The 19,038-nt window shown below is 42.1% G+C and overlaps 1 protein-coding gene across 2 annotated transcripts in view; it reads right to left on the reverse strand.

The window, feature by feature from the left end:
• LOC118302466 (cell migration inducing hyaluronidase 1) overlaps positions 1 to 19,038 on the reverse strand; it is a 155,300-nt gene that overhangs the window by 20,932 nt on the left and 115,330 nt on the right. For both annotated transcript variants that reach the window (XM_035628618.2, XM_035628615.2), the window contains 3 exons: positions 5,884 to 5,953; positions 4,627 to 4,755; positions 104 to 189 (listed from right to left, as the gene is read on the reverse strand). In XM_035628618.2, coding sequence (XP_035484511.1) covers positions 104 to 189; positions 4,627 to 4,755; positions 5,884 to 5,953 — 285 coding nt within the window. The remainder of the gene's footprint in view (positions 1 to 103; positions 190 to 4,626; positions 4,756 to 5,883; positions 5,954 to 19,038) is intronic.

Raw genomic sequence — 19,038 nt, forward strand, 5'->3', positions numbered from 1 at the left:
CAGGAAACAGGACCATTACAGACTCCATCACGCTGAACACATGGTGGTTGGATGTGACTTGAGCTCATACACAGGTTGTTCGTTATGGGCAGAGGAGACTGACCTGGCTCCAATCAGAGACAGAAAGGGTCTCTTGTCCTTGTCATTAGCCTGGGTGGTCTTTACTCCATTATCGAGGATCATCCCAGCCTGTAACGTAAGAGAAAAGTATCTAGAAGTGAAAGGATGAGGCACGAAACACACAAAAAAGAAGGAGGCAATGTTGGAATTAAGTTGGCGTTACGAAACACGCTTCATTTACCACATACGTCGTCTGGGCAAGCAGCCTCTTGGGATGCTTAAAGGGATAGTTCAGTGATTTTTGAAGTGGGGTTATATGAGGTACTTACGCATAGTTAATATGTTACCTTATGGAGATGGTGATCAGCGATGTCATTTTACTGAGTTTGGAGGAGAAGTGGATGTATCGAGTCCCACTGTTGCAGACAGGACCACCGAAAAACGTCTTTTTCCACACATTTTTAAATGCTTACCTAAAAAAATGTATACGTTCAATTGTACGCTAAATGATGCATTTTTCTCTGCACCGTTGCGAAGTACACTTGAAAAAAAGTGCAAAAATAAACGTCTGTCTGGCGGCAATCTAAAGCAGTGAAAAATTACATTACTTAGCATACAATTGAACGGATATGTATTTTTTTTTGATAAGCATTTAAAAAATGTGGCGTAAAGACGTTTTTGGTGGTTGCCTCTGAAACCGTAGAACGCTGACTTTCATTACAACCACTTCTCCTCCAAACTCTGTTAAGTGACATCGCTGATCACCATCTCCAAATGGTAACATATACTAACTATGCATAAGTACCACATACAACCCCACTTCAAAATTACTGAACTATCCCTTTAAGTACATTTTATTGTGAGGCGACCTCTGGCAGTCGTAGTCATTATGAAGGGAGCAATGGAAGACATCAGGTGACGTAAAGTCTGCATCGAGAGGAGGAGGTACGGCCCACAAAACGAGAGACCACTGTTCATTTCCTGTGTGACACCGATATTCTATGTTTCTTATTTCATGTAGGACCTGTCCATGACTTTAACTGCATATTTATTAAGTAACCATGACAGCAAACACCCCCAAACTTTTGTTTTAGCAAAGCCTTCTCTCTTATTTTAAATGAATATGAAAACTCTCTTCACAGGCTTGCAACTGAAGATGCACTACTAGTCATTCGAATTTTTATGTAAAAAATTACCGTTTACTGAAACCATTATTCTAGTGTTTTTTTTCCCTCCTCTCATGCTGGAAATGAGTGTCATTGTGAAACTACAACCAGTTTGCATTTATATTATCAGCTTGAATTAATTTACCTGCAATATTCTGAACCCTGACAGTGGAAGCTCCAGTAAAGCTGCCATTTAACCTCGTCATACAAGACCTTTCACTAAAGTATAACTTGGTCATTTCTGTCATCTCAAAGGGGAATTCGTAGGAAGCTGAAACTAAATAACGAAAATCAAATTAGTTACTACTAGAATATTCCATTCACATTCCCCTTTAAATGTAACATAGCGATTTCACCCCCTGGATCAAAGTATTTCTGATTCTGACTGCTGTACAAGCTGCGAAAAAATTTTGATCTCATGTGATTTAGATGTTCACAAGTTTACATAATGCGACTACGATCGGACTGCTCCCAATGTCTTAATTTGATTATTGCTTATCCCCAGCATGACCTTACTCAGGTTAAGGTAAAGGAAATGCGGTTTACATGGCAGTGTCTTATTCAGACTATTGTTTTAACTTGGTTAAAGTATTCATATTGTTCTCGTACTCAGGTCCATAATTGTCGTTTGGGTTTATTACCTGAGAAGGTTTACACGCTCTAATGTTCAGGAAACGCATCAGTTTCCTCATTTCCTCACTCCTCTTTTCAGCCTCTCTCCCTTTCCATTGTGATGTCATGTGACATCATAAGGAAGCATCACCCAGACTACTGAAGACGCGTTCACACACCAGAGGAAAGGGATTTGTGATGACTTTGCGAATTTCCCTGTCCTGTTTTCCTCAAATGCCTCTCCTATGTAGAAAAAATAATAATAAAAACACATTATTATATTGTCCACATATTGTCTAAAGCAGTTGCTTTTTAGAAATGAACACTCGAAAATGTCCGCAATATTGTGTCAGGACAGTTTGCCGTTCACATATGAAACACGCACAGACACGTTCATAGCAGCAGGAACATTTCTGGAACATCCTGTGGCTTTTCTGTGTGGAGCATGCAGGAGGCAGGACTTGACTTCATAATTTACCCACAGAAAGTGTTTGTTTTTGTTGTTTCTTTACAGTCCTCAGCATGCCAACTCACTCACTGTGAATCCTCCAGATCTTTTTGCAGATCCTGCTACATTCTCACATCGGCTCACTCTGGAAATTTCACTAGGGGGCTGGCAGGAAAAGTTCCGGACACGTTCACCCCCTCCCAAGACGTTCAGGAAATGTCCCGACTTCGGCGCATGTCTGAAAGCAGCGTATACTTTCTCTCCTTTGAGCTTCGGCTTGGCAGCAACTGAATCCTGAGAAAAAAGCATCTGTATCCGTCGCTGCTTCACCTGTGACTTGCTTGACCTTCTACTCTTGTTTTAACATCACCTCTCTGCTGTCAGCAGATACTGGACACTATCTGTTTTAAATGTTGTATTGTATTTATTTGACAGAAAATACATTATGTTCTGCAGCCAGTGCAACCAGGAGAACTAAAATAACCAGCTGCTGCAAAGAGCTACAGAGTTGTATATGGTTTATTTCTGTTGGTAGCACTGGCAACTCTTTCAAATTACGCAAGATATTTCAATAATAGAAACAGTGTTTGAAAGAACTTCATGGTTTGGGTGACGCACCCAACTTAAAGATAACCGGGATACATTGCTGATTCGAAATCAATGATAGATGCACCCAATGAGATTTTGTCTCACACATTACCGCAGGATGGAATCATTCCCCCTCCATCAAAGTGAAATGAAAACAGTAATAATGATGAAAGCCATGCTCAGCCAGTGCCCTGCCTCCTAACATTGACACCATCGCTGTGTTGTGCCTGTGAACGCCCCACCGGCATCCCAGACATGACCTTTTCTCTCACAAGCATCCTGGGGTGGTAGCATGACATGAGTTATGCCCCCATTAGGATGAACCAAATTCAAAGTGAAGAAGGCAAGAATAAGAGTGAGGCAGGAGAGAAACGAGATCACAGTCGGGGGCAGAGAAAAGGAGGGAGATAACAATAACACTTCCTCTCCACCAGCGCCTCATAAATCTCTGCCTGAGCCGCGCTGCGCTTGCTGCCGCAGGCGCTCTCTAAACTCTCTCCTGCGCCCTCCGTCTAATCCCTCTGCTTTGGCTCGCTCTCCTCCGCTTCTCTCGTCTGTCCTCGATTTTTTTGTTATTCTCGCGACTCACCTACTGCTCTTTGTCTCATTCGTCACGCAGCGGGACACGCGTGACACCGAAATCTCCCATTCCCCTAGCACGTAGTGCTGTGGTGTTTTTAATATTGAAAACGCCTGCTGAATAATTGAAGAAATGAGTCGTGAGTGAATCACTATGCTGTATTGCCGGCTAGTTTTCAGCTCTGGTAACACATTGAAAAAAAATTTCAGGTCACTGTGATATAATGAACATTGGTAACTTCGGGAACCTCGGGACCTCCATGATCATTGTCATTCTTTCTTTGAGATGTTAAATGAACCAGCGTCTAAATAATATTTCAGAGGCCCAGGTAGAGAGACATAACTGACCTGTGACCAAGACGCCAGCTTCATGTCTGTGTTAAAAACAATTGCATGCCCTTTTACAGTCCAGGCATACGCTGCGTGTTTATCTTATATTGTTCCAGTATGAGTTCTTGGCCAAACTACCGTCACCTAGGAACAGAGTGAGACACACACATCTGCAGGTATTTCATGTTAACGCTGATGCTGAGTGCAACAGTGTGGCAGTGTACGGTGTTAGTTATGTCGTACGTCCTCAAATAAAACGCGGAATCGTAGTGGGGATCAAATGCAGAAAAAAAAAGGCCGGCCTCCAAAATACAGGCCCGGCGAAAGACATGTAGTGTTTTCTGCCTGCATATGCTGTGCATGCCAGTTAAGCTGGCATCATGAATGTACTTCATTAATTTCTCTACTTTTGAGTAATATTTTCATGGTTGAATGCACTTATTGTAAGTCGCTCTGTTACAAATGAATGTAATGTTGAGCATAATGTACACTCATACTCTTTAACTAAATAAATTCAACAATATGCTGGTGATATTTTCAACACCGTCGTTCTGGATTATCCAAGGACTATCGAGTATGTGTGTATCCTCTTCGCTTTGTCATCGTTGCTGCATATGGTTGGACTGCAAAAGGTCTCACAATAAAAAGCCCTTTTAAGGAATGAATGTTTCTGTTCACTGAAAATCAAAAAAACTTGAAAATAAGTTTTTATTTACAGCATAATGCGTTCATTTTAACGGGGAACCATATATATAATTGAATTAGAAACAAAGGCCTGTATTTAAAAAAGACAGTAATCAGTGGCATTGTTGCTCATCCCCGTTCTTCTTGCTCAAGACTCACCCTGTAGTTGGAATGTGCTCTGTTGTTGATGAACTGGCCCATGGGAGTGTGTTCAGTGCGTCCGGGGGAGTACAGTCCCTCTGAGGGGCCGGTGGGCACATGGTGGAAGATGAACCAGAAGCCTGTTTCCTGAGGGATCACACACACACAAACACACACACGCACTGAAAATGCGGGATGTGCAAGGGTCATAGCACTTATTGTAAGTCATAAAATCTTAATTAACTCAGAAGGTCATGATGGACTCGTTAGGACTTGTCAGCTGATGACAGTTCCAGGGTTCAGAGAGAGAGAGTCCTCTGAAATGTCATTTAGGAACGGCAGTTTAAGGCGAACAGTGGAAGTCGAGACAAGAGCTGGAAGACCAAGTAAACTTTCAGATGAAACTGAACGTCAGAGAGGAAATATAAAGACTGCAGAACTGATCTGACCCAGTCATCCGAAGGAAACCTTACCAGCAACCTCATCACAGACATCAACGAGCCGAAGTTCGGCAAAACAGGATGTTGACGAACTAGAGCCGGTTTTGCAAGTGGTGTGGACGGATAAAGTAAAACCGGAGCTCTTTGACCACAATTGTTCACACCAGGTTGTTCGGAGGAGAAAAAAAAAGGCATTTATTGAAAAGAACACCTTACAAACTGTGGGGGTGGAAAATTTTCTGAGGGAACCTCTGAAGCTGTCTGAGTAGGATACTCCCATTTCTATTGTCTGCTCGCTGCAGAGGTTATATTTGCCTCTTTTTACTCCAAAAATCAAGAAAATATGGAATTTGCCCCGGGGTGCACGACGTCTGCATGCAGGCGGTTAGGACTCAGGCATTTCCCATTAATGAAAATGTGGATCAAAGATTAATGTGGAGGTGTTTTTTGTTCGTCACGTATGGCCTCGGCTCTGCCACCCTGCATGTCAAGCCTGTCTGTTTGTGTGTTGTTCCTTGCACGTACATGCATGCAAATGAGAAAAGTTATTACATCGGCGAGGATAAATGAGATTCTATTCCGCCCGGCGTATCCTTTGCAAAATCCCAGGAGCACGATGATAATTGGCACTCTATCATGGTGAAAGTGCGGCAGTGCTTCTGTCTGTTGTCTACTTGATTCTGAAGTTAATAGGAGTATACAGCCATTAATCTGACCTGGCAACGTAGTAATGAGACAGACCTCCACCTGGGGAGATATCGGGAGGGGAGAGTAAAAAGGGGGAGGAGGGGGGGGGGGGTTTGAGGAAAGTGAAAAGCTGCAGTGAGAAACTCACCTCTGAGCCTGCAGCGGCACAGTTGATGAGGTTGTTATTGGGGTTGGCGATCCAGAAAGTTGAAGTGGCGCTATAAAAGAGGGAGTGTGTCGGGAAGGAGAAGGAGACAAAAAAAAAGCTCAATTATTGGTTTTCACACAGATAATTTATACCAGTGATGTAGTGGTGAATAAAAAGGAAATGAGAACACAGAGAGGACAGCAGCATTATCGTGAGGGAGACATGTTGCAATGCTGACAGCATCTGACTGTTCGATTTAGAAACTGGTAATAGTTGATCTGGGGGGGTTTTCAATGACAACTGATATTAATGGGCTCAAGGTGAACATAAGGAATGTTGCACAGCATGATTACATTTTCTAACTTACATTTACTGTCCATTACGGAAGAGTATTAGTGCCAGACATAAGTGGAAAAAAATGTATTTAACATCTCGAGAATAAAGGCAAAATGTCGAGAATTAAGTCGAAATGTCGAATGTTAAAGTTGAAATAGCCCTAAACGACCGTGTTGTGGTTCCAGTTCAGCTGTCACACATCCACGTTAACTAACGTTAGCTACGCTAGCTTCGGTAACTGCCCGCCTCTCAAAATGTATTAACGGCCGTTTGCAATTGAATGTTATTGTGTCAGGACACACGTTAACGTTCATGTGCAAACACTCATTGTCACCGCATCGTTTTCTTCCAGGTTCAGCCTGTCAATAATAATATCGCAACTTTACAACTTGGTTAGCAGCTAGCGTTAGCTTAGCAAACTGGCTAGCAAAACATCAACATCCGGTTGTTTGATGCTGCTGAAAAGTGTTACAATTTTCAACTTTATTCATTTTGACTTAATTCTCGTAGTAATCAACTTTATTCTCGACATTTTGACTTTATACTTGTAGTATTTCAACTTTATTCTCGACATTTTAACTTTATTTTACAAAATGCAAGATAATAAAAAATCTTCCTACTCTCATTGTTTTTCTAGGGTTGGCCCTAATACACTTCCGTAGTCAATGCTAGATTTTTTGTTGATTTTTTTTTTACACTTTGTGATTGGTGAAAGGAAAGTAAAAATACTGCCTGCAAGATCCTCCATAGGAAAAGCGGTCCCATGATATAAAAGTCTCAACATCTATCTGTTATGTTAGAAATATGCACAAAAGTAACAAGACTGTAATGTCTTGTCCACTTGCATGGACATGGCTGTATAGCAGTCTGCTACCTCGGCAGTTGTTTTCCCCGGGCTGATGAATGTTACATGTCAGATGGTTGAGAGTTCAACATGTTCCTTCTCTGCCTCCAGAAAAACAAAATCGTTGCTCAGCTTTTCCCAGGGCTTTCAAACGCAGTCTCCGTCACCAACATCGCTCAGTTGTCATGGAGTCAGTGCATCGTGATATGATGTCACTCACACTAAATGACAACCGTGACAATCCTAACTCCATTATTTTTGATGAGGACCATAACATTCAGTTGAGAGTTCTGAAAAAGGCCTGGTAAATCGTACCTTAAAGAATTCTCAATGTTTCACTGCCGATACTTCCGAGAGGTATACAAGCATTTTGAAAACCCACGAACAGCATCTTCATTTGAAAGTGATGTGGTAGCAGATACTTGTGGCTTTACTGATGAATGTAATATATTATGTCCTCATCTTTACTGTCATAGCATTCTCTCTCTCTCCTCCTATAAGTGGAGATTTATATCCAGTTGTCATCTGGGGTAAAGCCCCAGTAGCAACATCAAGAGGCTGCAATGTCTTTTATACTGCACAGTATAAAGAGTGTGGCATCAAAGTATGGATGTACAGTGTATACTATGATAAATCCTATAAAGTTTCCCTCCCAAGCCAAATGTTTGTTTCCTGAAATATATCACAGTATCATTATTATTATTTAAATTCCTTGTCTACGTGTGAAAATATTGGAATGATCGTGGTGCTTTCAGAAGAGAGTTCAGGAGAGGTCGACCACCAATATGTCTCGAGTGACAAGTGGACGACTCTAAGTGCAGGCGTGAACACGCCCCAGGAGCGTGCAGGACTCGTCGAAATCATGACCAATGATCCCCTCATTGGGAGACGGTCTGGGATTCATGTGGTCACGTTCTTGGAGCAGTGTGAACGTGAATGTGTCCGGGGGCCACATTTGAGGGACCTCCGCCTACTTGGCCGACGCCCTCGGACCCGCTTACAGTTTCATAATGAACCACAAGTATCTCCACACTTCTCTGTGTTTCACATGCACCGAGATATTTGTGGCCACAATGTGAACACTGACGACCACATATTGATTTTCAATTTTTTTTTTTGTCTTTTACTTCAAATGAGCTCAATCTTATTTCATAAAGAAAAAGCCCACAGATTCGTTCAACCCCTCCTCTCTCTCTCTCTCATCAACACACAAACACATTGACAACAACAAATTTGTATAGTCAGACGAGCCAGTTGACATTGGGCGACAGGTGGGGTTCACCCTGGACAGGTCACCAGAACATACGCATACCCAACATACAGAGACAGCCAACCATTCACTCTTACATTCAGGCCTTCGGTCAATTGAGAGTCTCCAATGGACCTAACCCCAATCTGCATGTCTTTGGACTGTGGGAGGAACCCGGAGAGAACCCATGCAGACACTGAGAGAACATTCAAACTCCACACTGGTTGGGGTTGAACCGGGATGCAAACCAAGAACCTTCTTGCCGTGAGGCGACAGCACTAACCGCTACACCACAACGTAGCACCCAGAAACATCGTTAAAAATCAAGATTAAAAACAACATTTTCAGTGGTGCAACTTATTGGCACAGAGGCAAAAAAACTAATTCCTAGCAGATCGAAAAACCAAATGTTATCCAAGTTAAACCACTGTGAAAACAATATAATTGCAACTCATTTGCAAAAAAAGTGGGTTTTCAACCCTCTACAACAGCCATCATCTTGACCACTGTTAAAAACCTCTTCTCAGTTCCACAGCCTTAACAAGAATATATGCTCCTGGTGTCAGTCAGCCTCAGTCAAGGTTCAACCCAGGCTCCTGTGACAGAGTAAAGGTCACACGAGCTGAAATCATTCCAAAACGCTGCTCGGCTCCCAGGCACAACAGAATCGCACAAGAGGAAGCCTTCGCATAGTGACTGCTGTTATCGCAGGCTCTGTAACATGGAATCGGCACGAGGGCAGGAAAAGTACATTTCGTCAGCTAATTCATTTTCCATCAAGAGAGTGGTAATGATGAGGTTAAAGACGGCTTTACTGTGCCAAGTTGAAGGGCACCACAATAATAATTGATCCAATGTTTTGTCTAATATTGGGATTTACATTTTGACATTGTAACCTTGTTAGTTGCTTGGTAGGAAGGGTAAAGCTTTATCTCTCTCACCCTTGCGCAATCCGTGTGAAAAAGGCCTCGCTCGAGACATTCCCACCACGACACTTTAACATGACAGTGATCAGTTATAGCACACGTGTCTGTGTGCTATAGACTCAGCAGACTCACATTGCACAATACTGTGACTGCGGACTGTCAGAGAGGAGCCAGGCCTGGATGTGTGTACAGAGCAGAAACACTGAGTGGACACTGTTGTATCATCTCCCTTATATCATTTCTAGATTATGGATTCTTGCACTTTGGGTAAAATCTTCACGTTTGAAAGCCCTTATTGCAGACGCTTTGGACAAAAGCAGTCTGCTAAATGAATGTAATGTAATGTAATGTATCAAAGTGTGTCAGTTATTGTCGTCATTTTTTGACTAACGTGTACTGTCTGAACTTTTCTTTTACATCACAGACATCTGCACCACACACAGACACACACACCCACACACATACACACACACCCATGGATTTATGTACATCATAAATGTGCAAAATACATCTGGGTTTCTTTTTGCAACCCAGAAAACACCTTTCACACATGCATGAGGCATAATGACGAAATAATTAGCCGTTCCAAGTATTTGAGGAAAAAGCAGCTTAAGGTAATGCATGTGAATATGAGTATGAATAGAAATGGCAGCTATGAGGTTTAGCTCCACAGCAGCTTAGCACATGGCAGAACTACACTTAAACCTCCCCTCTCTCCACTTCCCCCCCTCTTTACTGCTTTCTGCTCTCCTCTGGGTCTTTGTTTCCCTCTGCTTCTCGACTAAACCCTTTCCAATGCTGTTGCCGTTGCTGTAAGTTCACCGTCTTGTGGAAATGTGAAGGTGAACTGATCAATGAAGTGCACTGATTCCTTTAAACCACTAGCCCCAATCTAAACCCTATAATTGTTGCAGTTCACACCGGAGAGAGAAAATAATTTTAACCTAACCTTTTTAAATGTAAATTTAACAATGAACATTAGAGTACGACAAACCCTGTGGCCGGTGGCAGGCGAGGTGCAGAAGACGGATGTGAATCACGGCAAACTTGATACCAGGAATTAGTGCATGTTGCATGGTCCGCCTCCCAAATGCTCAGGGTAGGTTAACTGCTCGGGGCACTTATGTTCCAGAATATCATGGCCATTTTCCTTATATAAACCCAGCATAGTTTAATGGCAGAAGAAATAATGCGATTTCTTCAAGATGTTAATTCCAACCCTTTATAGTTATCAAATCCATCTGTTGACTGTTGATATTTTAGTCTGGACCAACAGACCGACATTGCTCAAGAATGTGGTAATAATCTGGGGTTTCGTAGAACTGTCCCGTACCAATGCTCTGTCTAGTAACATGGCTGATTTATGTAGAGTGTCCTCTTATTTTGACAGAGGGGGAAATATTATCAACATCCTAAAATTTCAGGCTGGGAGCCGGTCCATGATACACCGGAGGATTCTACAGAGGGGGGTGGCTGCGGAATGCTCTGACAAAATTATATTTCAAAGAATCGTTAGATAGCAGAGCATTTTGCCTGGATCGACTTCACTAATGAAAATGAGAAACAGCAGTGGAGGACAGAAACCAGATACATGTTGGTTTGATGAATCTACCATCATCTAGGCTTGGTGCACACTAGAGAATGTTTGATCTCTTTAACAAATTGGGACCACAGAAATAACAGATTTTCCTTATTTTTATGTAAAAGAGAACACACCGGACAAATCAGTCGAGATGCAGGGCAACACACGATTTTTTTACTAGAGGATAGGTTTGACAATTTGAGGTATCTCACATGGTCAAATGTCCCGTCAGACCAAAACAAACGTTGAGGCTACTGGAACTGTGGTTGTAAGTTGGTTGCCCTGTATGTGCTGTTTGGAAGTCATGGCTGAGAAGTGGGCGTCATCATGGCTAATGGTCCATTCACATCGGACGCGTTGAGCATTTTAGCGTTGCTGAAAATAACAACCCGGTCGTTCTGCTCTCACCCAGCGACAGTAGTGATCCTCCATTCATGATACAATGACAGGACGTCTGAGGACAGGTGACGGAGGGAGGATCTCAATGCTCATTGGCTATCACGTCGCGAATATGTCGCCCGAGTTCAAATATTTCAACTTGAGCGACGGTCGCCCTGCTAATTTTGCCTGATTCGCATATTGCACTATTCGCGCCAGTGATTCGAGATTTGCATCTGGTTGCGTCTTTGCATTGACTTTGTTTGTGATCTACCTGCCCGAAAAAATTTTTTATTTTTTATTTTGGTCTGCAAGCACTGATTAAGTCCCTTGGAAACTCACGAAAATAAGATGAGAGAGGTTTCTGAGCCATTTGCAAAGCCAGGGTATATTACTTTGCTGTTCGCCTAATACAAAGATATATATAATATCAAACGTGCTATTTATCCATCCTGTCTGTAACATTGAGATTATACTTTGTAAAACCCTCGTACCACAGGATCATTGGGGTAGATGTGTTCAGACCGGGCTTGAATCGAGATTTCCTCTGTGATTGTCAGGAGGGATGAATAGGACCCTACGATCTGGTCAATTGTCCTCTAGTGTGGGGCCAGAATTAATTTAAGGGAATGAAAATCTTTGATTAAAAAACCAAGTTTTGCTCTTTGTTTAATCAGGTAGGTTGGTGTACATCTTCTGAATATACATTTTTGTGTGAAAGTGTGTTTTGTGTTCTTCAGGGCATGACTGCGGTAAAAACAAAACCATCCGCCATATCTTGCTGCTTCCTCTGACGGAGGTGGCTTGGAAGCGTAATGCGCGAATGCGTGCTCAAGGACAAACACATACACGCACACACTTTAAATTTAAAAACATTAAGGCCCAGCACATTCATCTGGCTGGCTTTAAATGACAGCTCTCATCCTCCTCATGCAGCCCACATGTCTCTGACTAAAATGTATTGTTCTTATCAGAACATTTAACGTCAACACACACACACACACACACACACACACCCCAAACAGCTCAACAATGTTGGGAGAAGAGACCGAGGGAGGCACAAGGGAGCGTGGAAAACTGACTGGAAATTAATCATCATGAATCTTACAATGGGGAACGTTGTTCGTGCAATCAACTTTGATTAAATGGGATTTTTTTTGAATGACAATAACAAATACACGGGGATTTGGAAACCATTACAGAATACAATGATCCAGACAAATTGGACAAAAAGCCTCATTAGAGGTACAGTGCATTGTGTGTTACCGGGCTGCTATGAGTGGATAGATTAGGAGACGAGCGAGGAGAGGAAAGCAGCAAAAAAATTCAAGGAAAGGAGCAGAGAGAAGCTGAGGTTATAGAAAAAAGTGAATCCTTCCACTACCCTCATGCTGGAGAGCAGGTGGATGACTCCATATCAGGGAGAGCCGCAGCCATTATGCACCCCTAGCCTTGGTCTTTATGCTCTGCACCCGAAGGCACAGGCAGTTAGGTGAGATAAAATAAGGCACGTGACCTGGATTAAACTGCTATATATGCTGAGCTGCATCTTTATGCTTTAAATATAATTTGCAGGAGGGGAACAGGCTATCGACTCAAAAGTGTGTGTGTGTGTGTGTGTGCCACTGTGTATACACATATTGGAGACAAGGCACTGCAGCATAAAGCAAGCATATTTTTCAAATTCGTAGTGCCCATACTTATCATTTAGATTGGACAACGGAATTTAACAGACCACATTTTATAACATTGGATGCAGATTATGGAGTTGAATGTATTGTGTAAAGTGTAGAGACTGTGGGCTGCACATTGGTCTCTCTCTCATCTGATGCTAAGACTACTGGGGTATCTCCTTCATCTATGATGTATTCTTCCTCATTCATCCTCTTCAACCTCGCTGTGACCTTTCAAATCTTCCTGACTGGCTCAGTGTGGCAATATAATGAGAGTGACCTTGCAACAGACATTTTTATTCCCCCTCAGCTCTCTGCTGTTGTATTTTGTGTGCACGCTTCTTGAATTTCCTAATTTCCTAAAAACTCCTCTTCCAAAGAGAGCTATTACCAGTTTCACCGACACTGGTGAAAACATATGTAGTCGAATAGCAGAGTGGAAAAGTTTTACCGTTGTGTCACAGGAAAGTCTCAGAGCCGTGCCACAGACATGGGAAAAAGATGCCTCCCCTCCCTTCTCGCTGCAGCTGAATGCAGCAGCTGTGCCAAGCTCAGCTACAAAATCACAGAGCTTGGAAAACGAGAGGAGGGAAAACTTATTGAAACTCTGTTCGCTGCTTCCCACGCTGCTGGTCCGGAACCGACGTCAAGATTCAGGCACATGAAATGCATTGAATAGTGGCAAACACCATTCCTCAACCCTTACTCTCCTAAATCTGCAAATGCCTTTAGTACACTTTGCTTCATTACATATCAGGTCTCCGGTTGGCAAGTCCATATTAATTCAGGATTTTGTTGATTCAATAGAAACAATAGTGCTTGTAGACTTTACTGCATCAGGTTCTTCAAACTGACATCCTTGTCAGTGAAGCTAGACAACTGAGGAAATGAGGAGGAGTTTTACTTCATAATGCACTGCAAAACAGTGGTCATATATCAAGTGTGGCTCTCTCGTCTCAGTTTGAGATCCTGCTGCCGAGTAATATTAGCAACCATCCACAGGCCACTCAAATGGAACAATTTTCTGATGGCAAAAAACTGCTGTGTATTGATTTTAAATGCTTTAAAGGCGGCAGTGCTAAATAACTTTGGTACATCCTAGAAACCGTTGGATTTTCCGAGCATGTGACATGCGCAACACATAACAAGGGGACATATTTTAGACCTAATTATTTCCAAAGGTCTACACATTTCTGAGGAAGTGGTGACTGATGCTGCCCTTTTGGATCATTATTGTGTTTTTTCTTTAAAATGACCATCACCGCTGATACCAGCAGATTCAAAACAGAGGTGAACAGAAAGCTACAGCAGCTAAAATACCTGAATGTAATTAATCCAGGGCTTTTGCACACACACCAGCTCTGCATCTTTAAACTGCGAACTAAGATGGGAGGCATTTATCAATAAGAATATTAATGCATGGACCACATTAATTGACCAAGTCATACAATGAATTCATATTTATTTAAAGATATAATTCAAAGATAAGACAAACAATCTGTTACTCCATCATGGGCAGAATGTTTATGTTGTCTGCTCCTCCACCTTCATTAAAGATGATTTAACTGCATAGCATAAGACGTAGTTCAGACAGTCAATAATTCCTATTGAGAGACCCGACAACTGTTATTAATAATCCTCTTTTAAAAGCTAGTACGGATGCATCAGTAATAAATAACTACCTTTTTTCCTCCTGTTTCTTGGTGCAACACAGCTTTTTTTTACAAACAAAAAAAACCAGGAGTTCCTCAAGGTTCCATTCTCGGGGCTCTTCTATTCTACACGCCACCCTCTTACTCGGCTTAGGAAATATAACATCTCTTACCATAATTATGCAGATGACAGTCAACTCTATCTACATTACAATGTCAACAGGTAACTAACTACAGACCCTAAAATTCACTGCATAAGTGCACTGAACACATCAGTGACGGGATGTACATGAACAGGCATCCATTAACACAGAGCTAAGACCTCAGGGTTACTTCAGATAAACTTTGGAATACATTTTTGACAGGAGAACTGTGGATTTTATCTCCCAACACTTACACTGGAGGCACATTAGGAATAGGTTATCACAGGGACAGAATGACTAGGACTAATTATTACAGCAAGTATAACTAGTGTTAATGTATATTTCTAGACAGACAGTTGCATAGTCTAAAGTTTAAGGTTGGGCTACTAGCTGTATCGGTATTTATTCAGCCTTCCACTCCAGTGTCTTGTCACACTTGTCCTGTGAGGGTTGCAGGTATCTGGAGACTGCCCCACCATGTAAAGCCGTCCACACATGATCAGCAGTAAAACAATCCTGGGCTGGCTCTACAATTGTTTTCCTATGGGGAGAGTGGTGGCGCCCAACTAGGCGGACGTGCTACCCATGGCGTCGTACACCAGCTGAAGGGCGCTGCGCTGGAGGTTCAAATTATTTGAACTTATTTAAACTGACCCCGGTTGCCCCTGACCTTTCAAAGCACAACCGATGAGATAACCGCTAAGGTTACATGTGTTTCATACTGCGCCCTACAGAGCAGGGGGAGCACGAATGGAATCATCGGCCTTCTGGTTTATGGATGACCTCTCAATCTCCTGAGCCACAGCCGCCCCTAGCTCACTGTCTTGTAAGACGAAGTAATAGTTACTTTTTATGTTCTGTCGTTAGCCTGGGGTTGCAACATGACAGATTACAGATTACCGCAGTTAAGGTCACATTGTTGTGAGCTGCTAACACAACCAGAGACTCATTCACCTTCAGAAGAACTGACATTGCCTCACAAAGGAACGAGGGAAGCTACTTCCGGCTACAAAATGCACCTGTAAAGTCTTGAGCGACAGAACCGAATGAGTGTGAGGACTATAGCTCCAGAGACTATGTCGGCAATCCATCCTGCTTCATCCTGCTCCAACTTTTTGCGACAAAATTCACCTTCATCAGCCGGGAATTGGAATTTTATTCACTTCATACTTCCCAATTTTATTCACTTCTTTGCACCAGATACAGAGGTATTATATCTTGGTTTTAACTGTGCAGTGGAAGCATGTTGGAGCATGTGTAACACAAATGGACTTATCACAGTTGGACGTTGGTAAGTTCGGAGTTTGTATGTTCTGTAAATTTTCAATCTGAGAGTAAATGGAGTTGATAGTTAAAATAAAACTATATTTTGGATTTTTTAATTTGACCGAAGATTTGAAGATCGGAATCATCTTTATTGTCAAGAATGGCTAACACTATTCCTCAACCCTTACTCTCATAGACATCCCACCTAACCAGTTGGGGATTGTGCTGGTGTCAATCTTTGATTAACATGCACATAAAACTTCAGGTAGCCACTGTGATAGAGGGAGATGTCCTCAAGCTCACAAAACGCCAAAACTGTATTGTCATTCATGGATTAGAGAGCTGAGCTAAGTAAACTTTAATCAACAAATGGATTAGAGGGTACCTACATACTTACAGATGTGAAACGGGGGCTGGATGAACTGGGGGGTTCAGACCTAGATCTTATATTGCTGCAGTCGTCCAGGGTAGACAAAAATTATTCATACCACCACATAGCACAGGCTTATCCTCCCCTAAATTTAAATCTCATATAATAACTACATCAACCCTGAGAGGAGATGAGTTATGATCTGTCGGATTTATCTCATGAGGTGGCAATGATGGATTTTAAGTCAAACACCAGGCAAAAGTAAAGTCATGCATGACAAGTCAAAACACACACACACACACAGACACACACACTATAAGTCTCTTCCCAGGCTGACAAGGGCAGTGTACAAACCCTGTGTTCCAGTCTGATGTCAAACGCAGAGCTAAGAACTAAGAAGATGATGAAGTCAGACACGGTAACTGTATTCTCTGTATTAAACGGTTTTCTACAGTGCTACAATTAACTGTTGTCTGTATAAAGTGCTCGCGAAAGCATATAAAAAAAACTGATTCAAATATATGCTATTCTAAACTGAGTATAAATGTGTGTAAAAATGTGATGCGCAAAAAGATAAATTTTCCAGGGCTTAATGGAAATAGCCTATTCAATTTGACTTTTTGGAGCTACGACACACTTCCTGGAAAATACCAGCATCACCACTCCTGGATCTAATCCCCGAGCGTCTGTTAGGGAAACGTATTTCGGAGGAAAAGGGGATCGAGAGGGGGAATAAGAAGCAGACCTGCAGAGATGAGGAAGTAAGCTCCCACTACCGGCTTTGACTCTGTCAAATGTTCGCTCACTGCGGAATGAAATGGAAGAACTCTCTGCACTGATTAAATGTGACTCCGACTTCCGTGGTACAAGTATGTTCTGTATCACCGAAACGTGGCTGTCTGAGGACGTTACAGTGAGCTTACCCTGGATTTACATTCATACGCTTTGACAGGGATACCAGGAAAACGAGGAAATCAATTGGGGGCAGGGGGCTGTGCATGGCCGTGAATGACGGACGGGCAACGAACTATATCATTCGTGAGTTCCGTCCTCATTATCTATCTCGCGGGTTCACACAGTTGACTGTGATGTCCCTGGCCCTGACAATGCAATGGCAGCTGAACGCTTTGCTGACAGCTACAACAAGGCTGTCGCCAGAGCAGCTGATCAGCCTGTCATCCAACAATGTCACCACGCTGCTCCAAAAAAAATTTGAAAAATACATCATATTCAATCAAAAACTGTTCAGGTGTGGAATAATGATCCTGTGGTAACACTGAGGGGGTGTTTTGAGCTCACTGACTTGGAGATGTTCTTTTTCTGTGTATTTGGTCATTGGATTTTTTTTTCAGAAATGGGTATTTAAAAAAAATGAATAGTTATCTGATTTTCATTTTAAAACACTAAATTGAAAATTAGAAATTGAAAAACAAGCCGTTTTTCTTTTTCATGGTCAAATGGGGATGAGTGAAATTTTGAGGTCTGTGTATCTTTTGGTCATTGGATTTTCTTTTCAGAAAGGGGTATTAAAAAAACTAAAAACGAGTGGTTATTTGATTTCCACTTTATAATACAAAAATTTAAATTAAAAAACAAGCCATTTTTGTTTTTTGTGGTCAAAAAGGGATGAGCAAAACATTTTAAAAATGGTTCTATTTTCATTTTCTTTTTTGAATAACAAAAGATGAAATAACAAGAAAACTGAAATGAAAAATAGGCCCGTCTTCTCATATTCTCAGACCGGATCTGTTGGTTTCGAAGCAAGAGCTACAACTGTTGGATTGGCAGTCGGACTGCCAGTGACAAGAGAAATGTATTGATTCATTTATTTACAGAATCATAGACCAAGCAGCTAAAATCACTGGCACCACTCAGACACAACCCTCAGAACTTTACAGTCGTGCAGTCGAAAGGAAAACTGTTTGCATCACGATGGACTCCTCACCTCCCCTTCATCACTCGTTTCATTTACTTCCTTCAGGCTTCAGAGCACCTTTGGCTAAAAAGACAACCTACTAAAAAAACTCTTTCATTCCCACTGCAATATGCACTTTAAACAAGACCAAATAGACAGTACTTTTAATGCAGCTCTGCTTTGCACACATGCTCTTTTACTGTTTTATTGAACTGTTTGTGTGATTTTATGTGTCTTATGTCCTTTTATGTTGTTTGAGCAACAAACTGAAGGCAATTTTCTGTCACTATGCGATAAGACAATAAAGTTTTTTGAATTGAATTGAATTTTAATTGAATTAGAGTTCATTATTACATCATCTTCAAACACTGGAGGTTGTTTATATGGTTCGAGCCTCTGAGGAAATAAAGTTGGTTTGAAGTGCTCATGACAAATAAGTTCACTTCAAGTCAGTCAAGATTTTCAAAGTTTAAGCTTCACTTCATCCGGCACCGCACAACTATCTCATCTCATCTCATCTTCAACCGCTTATCCGGGGTGGGGTCGCGGGGGCAGCGGCTTCAGTAGGGGGCCCCAAACTTCCATTTCCCGGGCCACATTAACAAGCTCTGACTGGGGGATCCCGAGGCATTCCCTGGCCAGTGTGGAGATATAATCTCTCCACCTAGTCCTGGGTCTACCCCGAGGTCTCTTCCCAGCTGGACATGCCTGCAGGGGCATCCTTACCAGATGCCCGAACCACCTCAACTGGCTTCTACACAAAGGAGCAGCGGCTCTACTCCGAGTTCCTCACGGATGACTGAGCTTGTCACCCTATCTCT

Source organism: Scophthalmus maximus, chromosome 4 (genome assembly GCF_022379125.1).
Source record: "Scophthalmus maximus strain ysfricsl-2021 chromosome 4, ASM2237912v1, whole genome shotgun sequence".
In the NCBI taxonomy this organism is placed as follows: Eukaryota; Metazoa; Chordata; class Actinopteri; order Pleuronectiformes; family Scophthalmidae; genus Scophthalmus; species Scophthalmus maximus.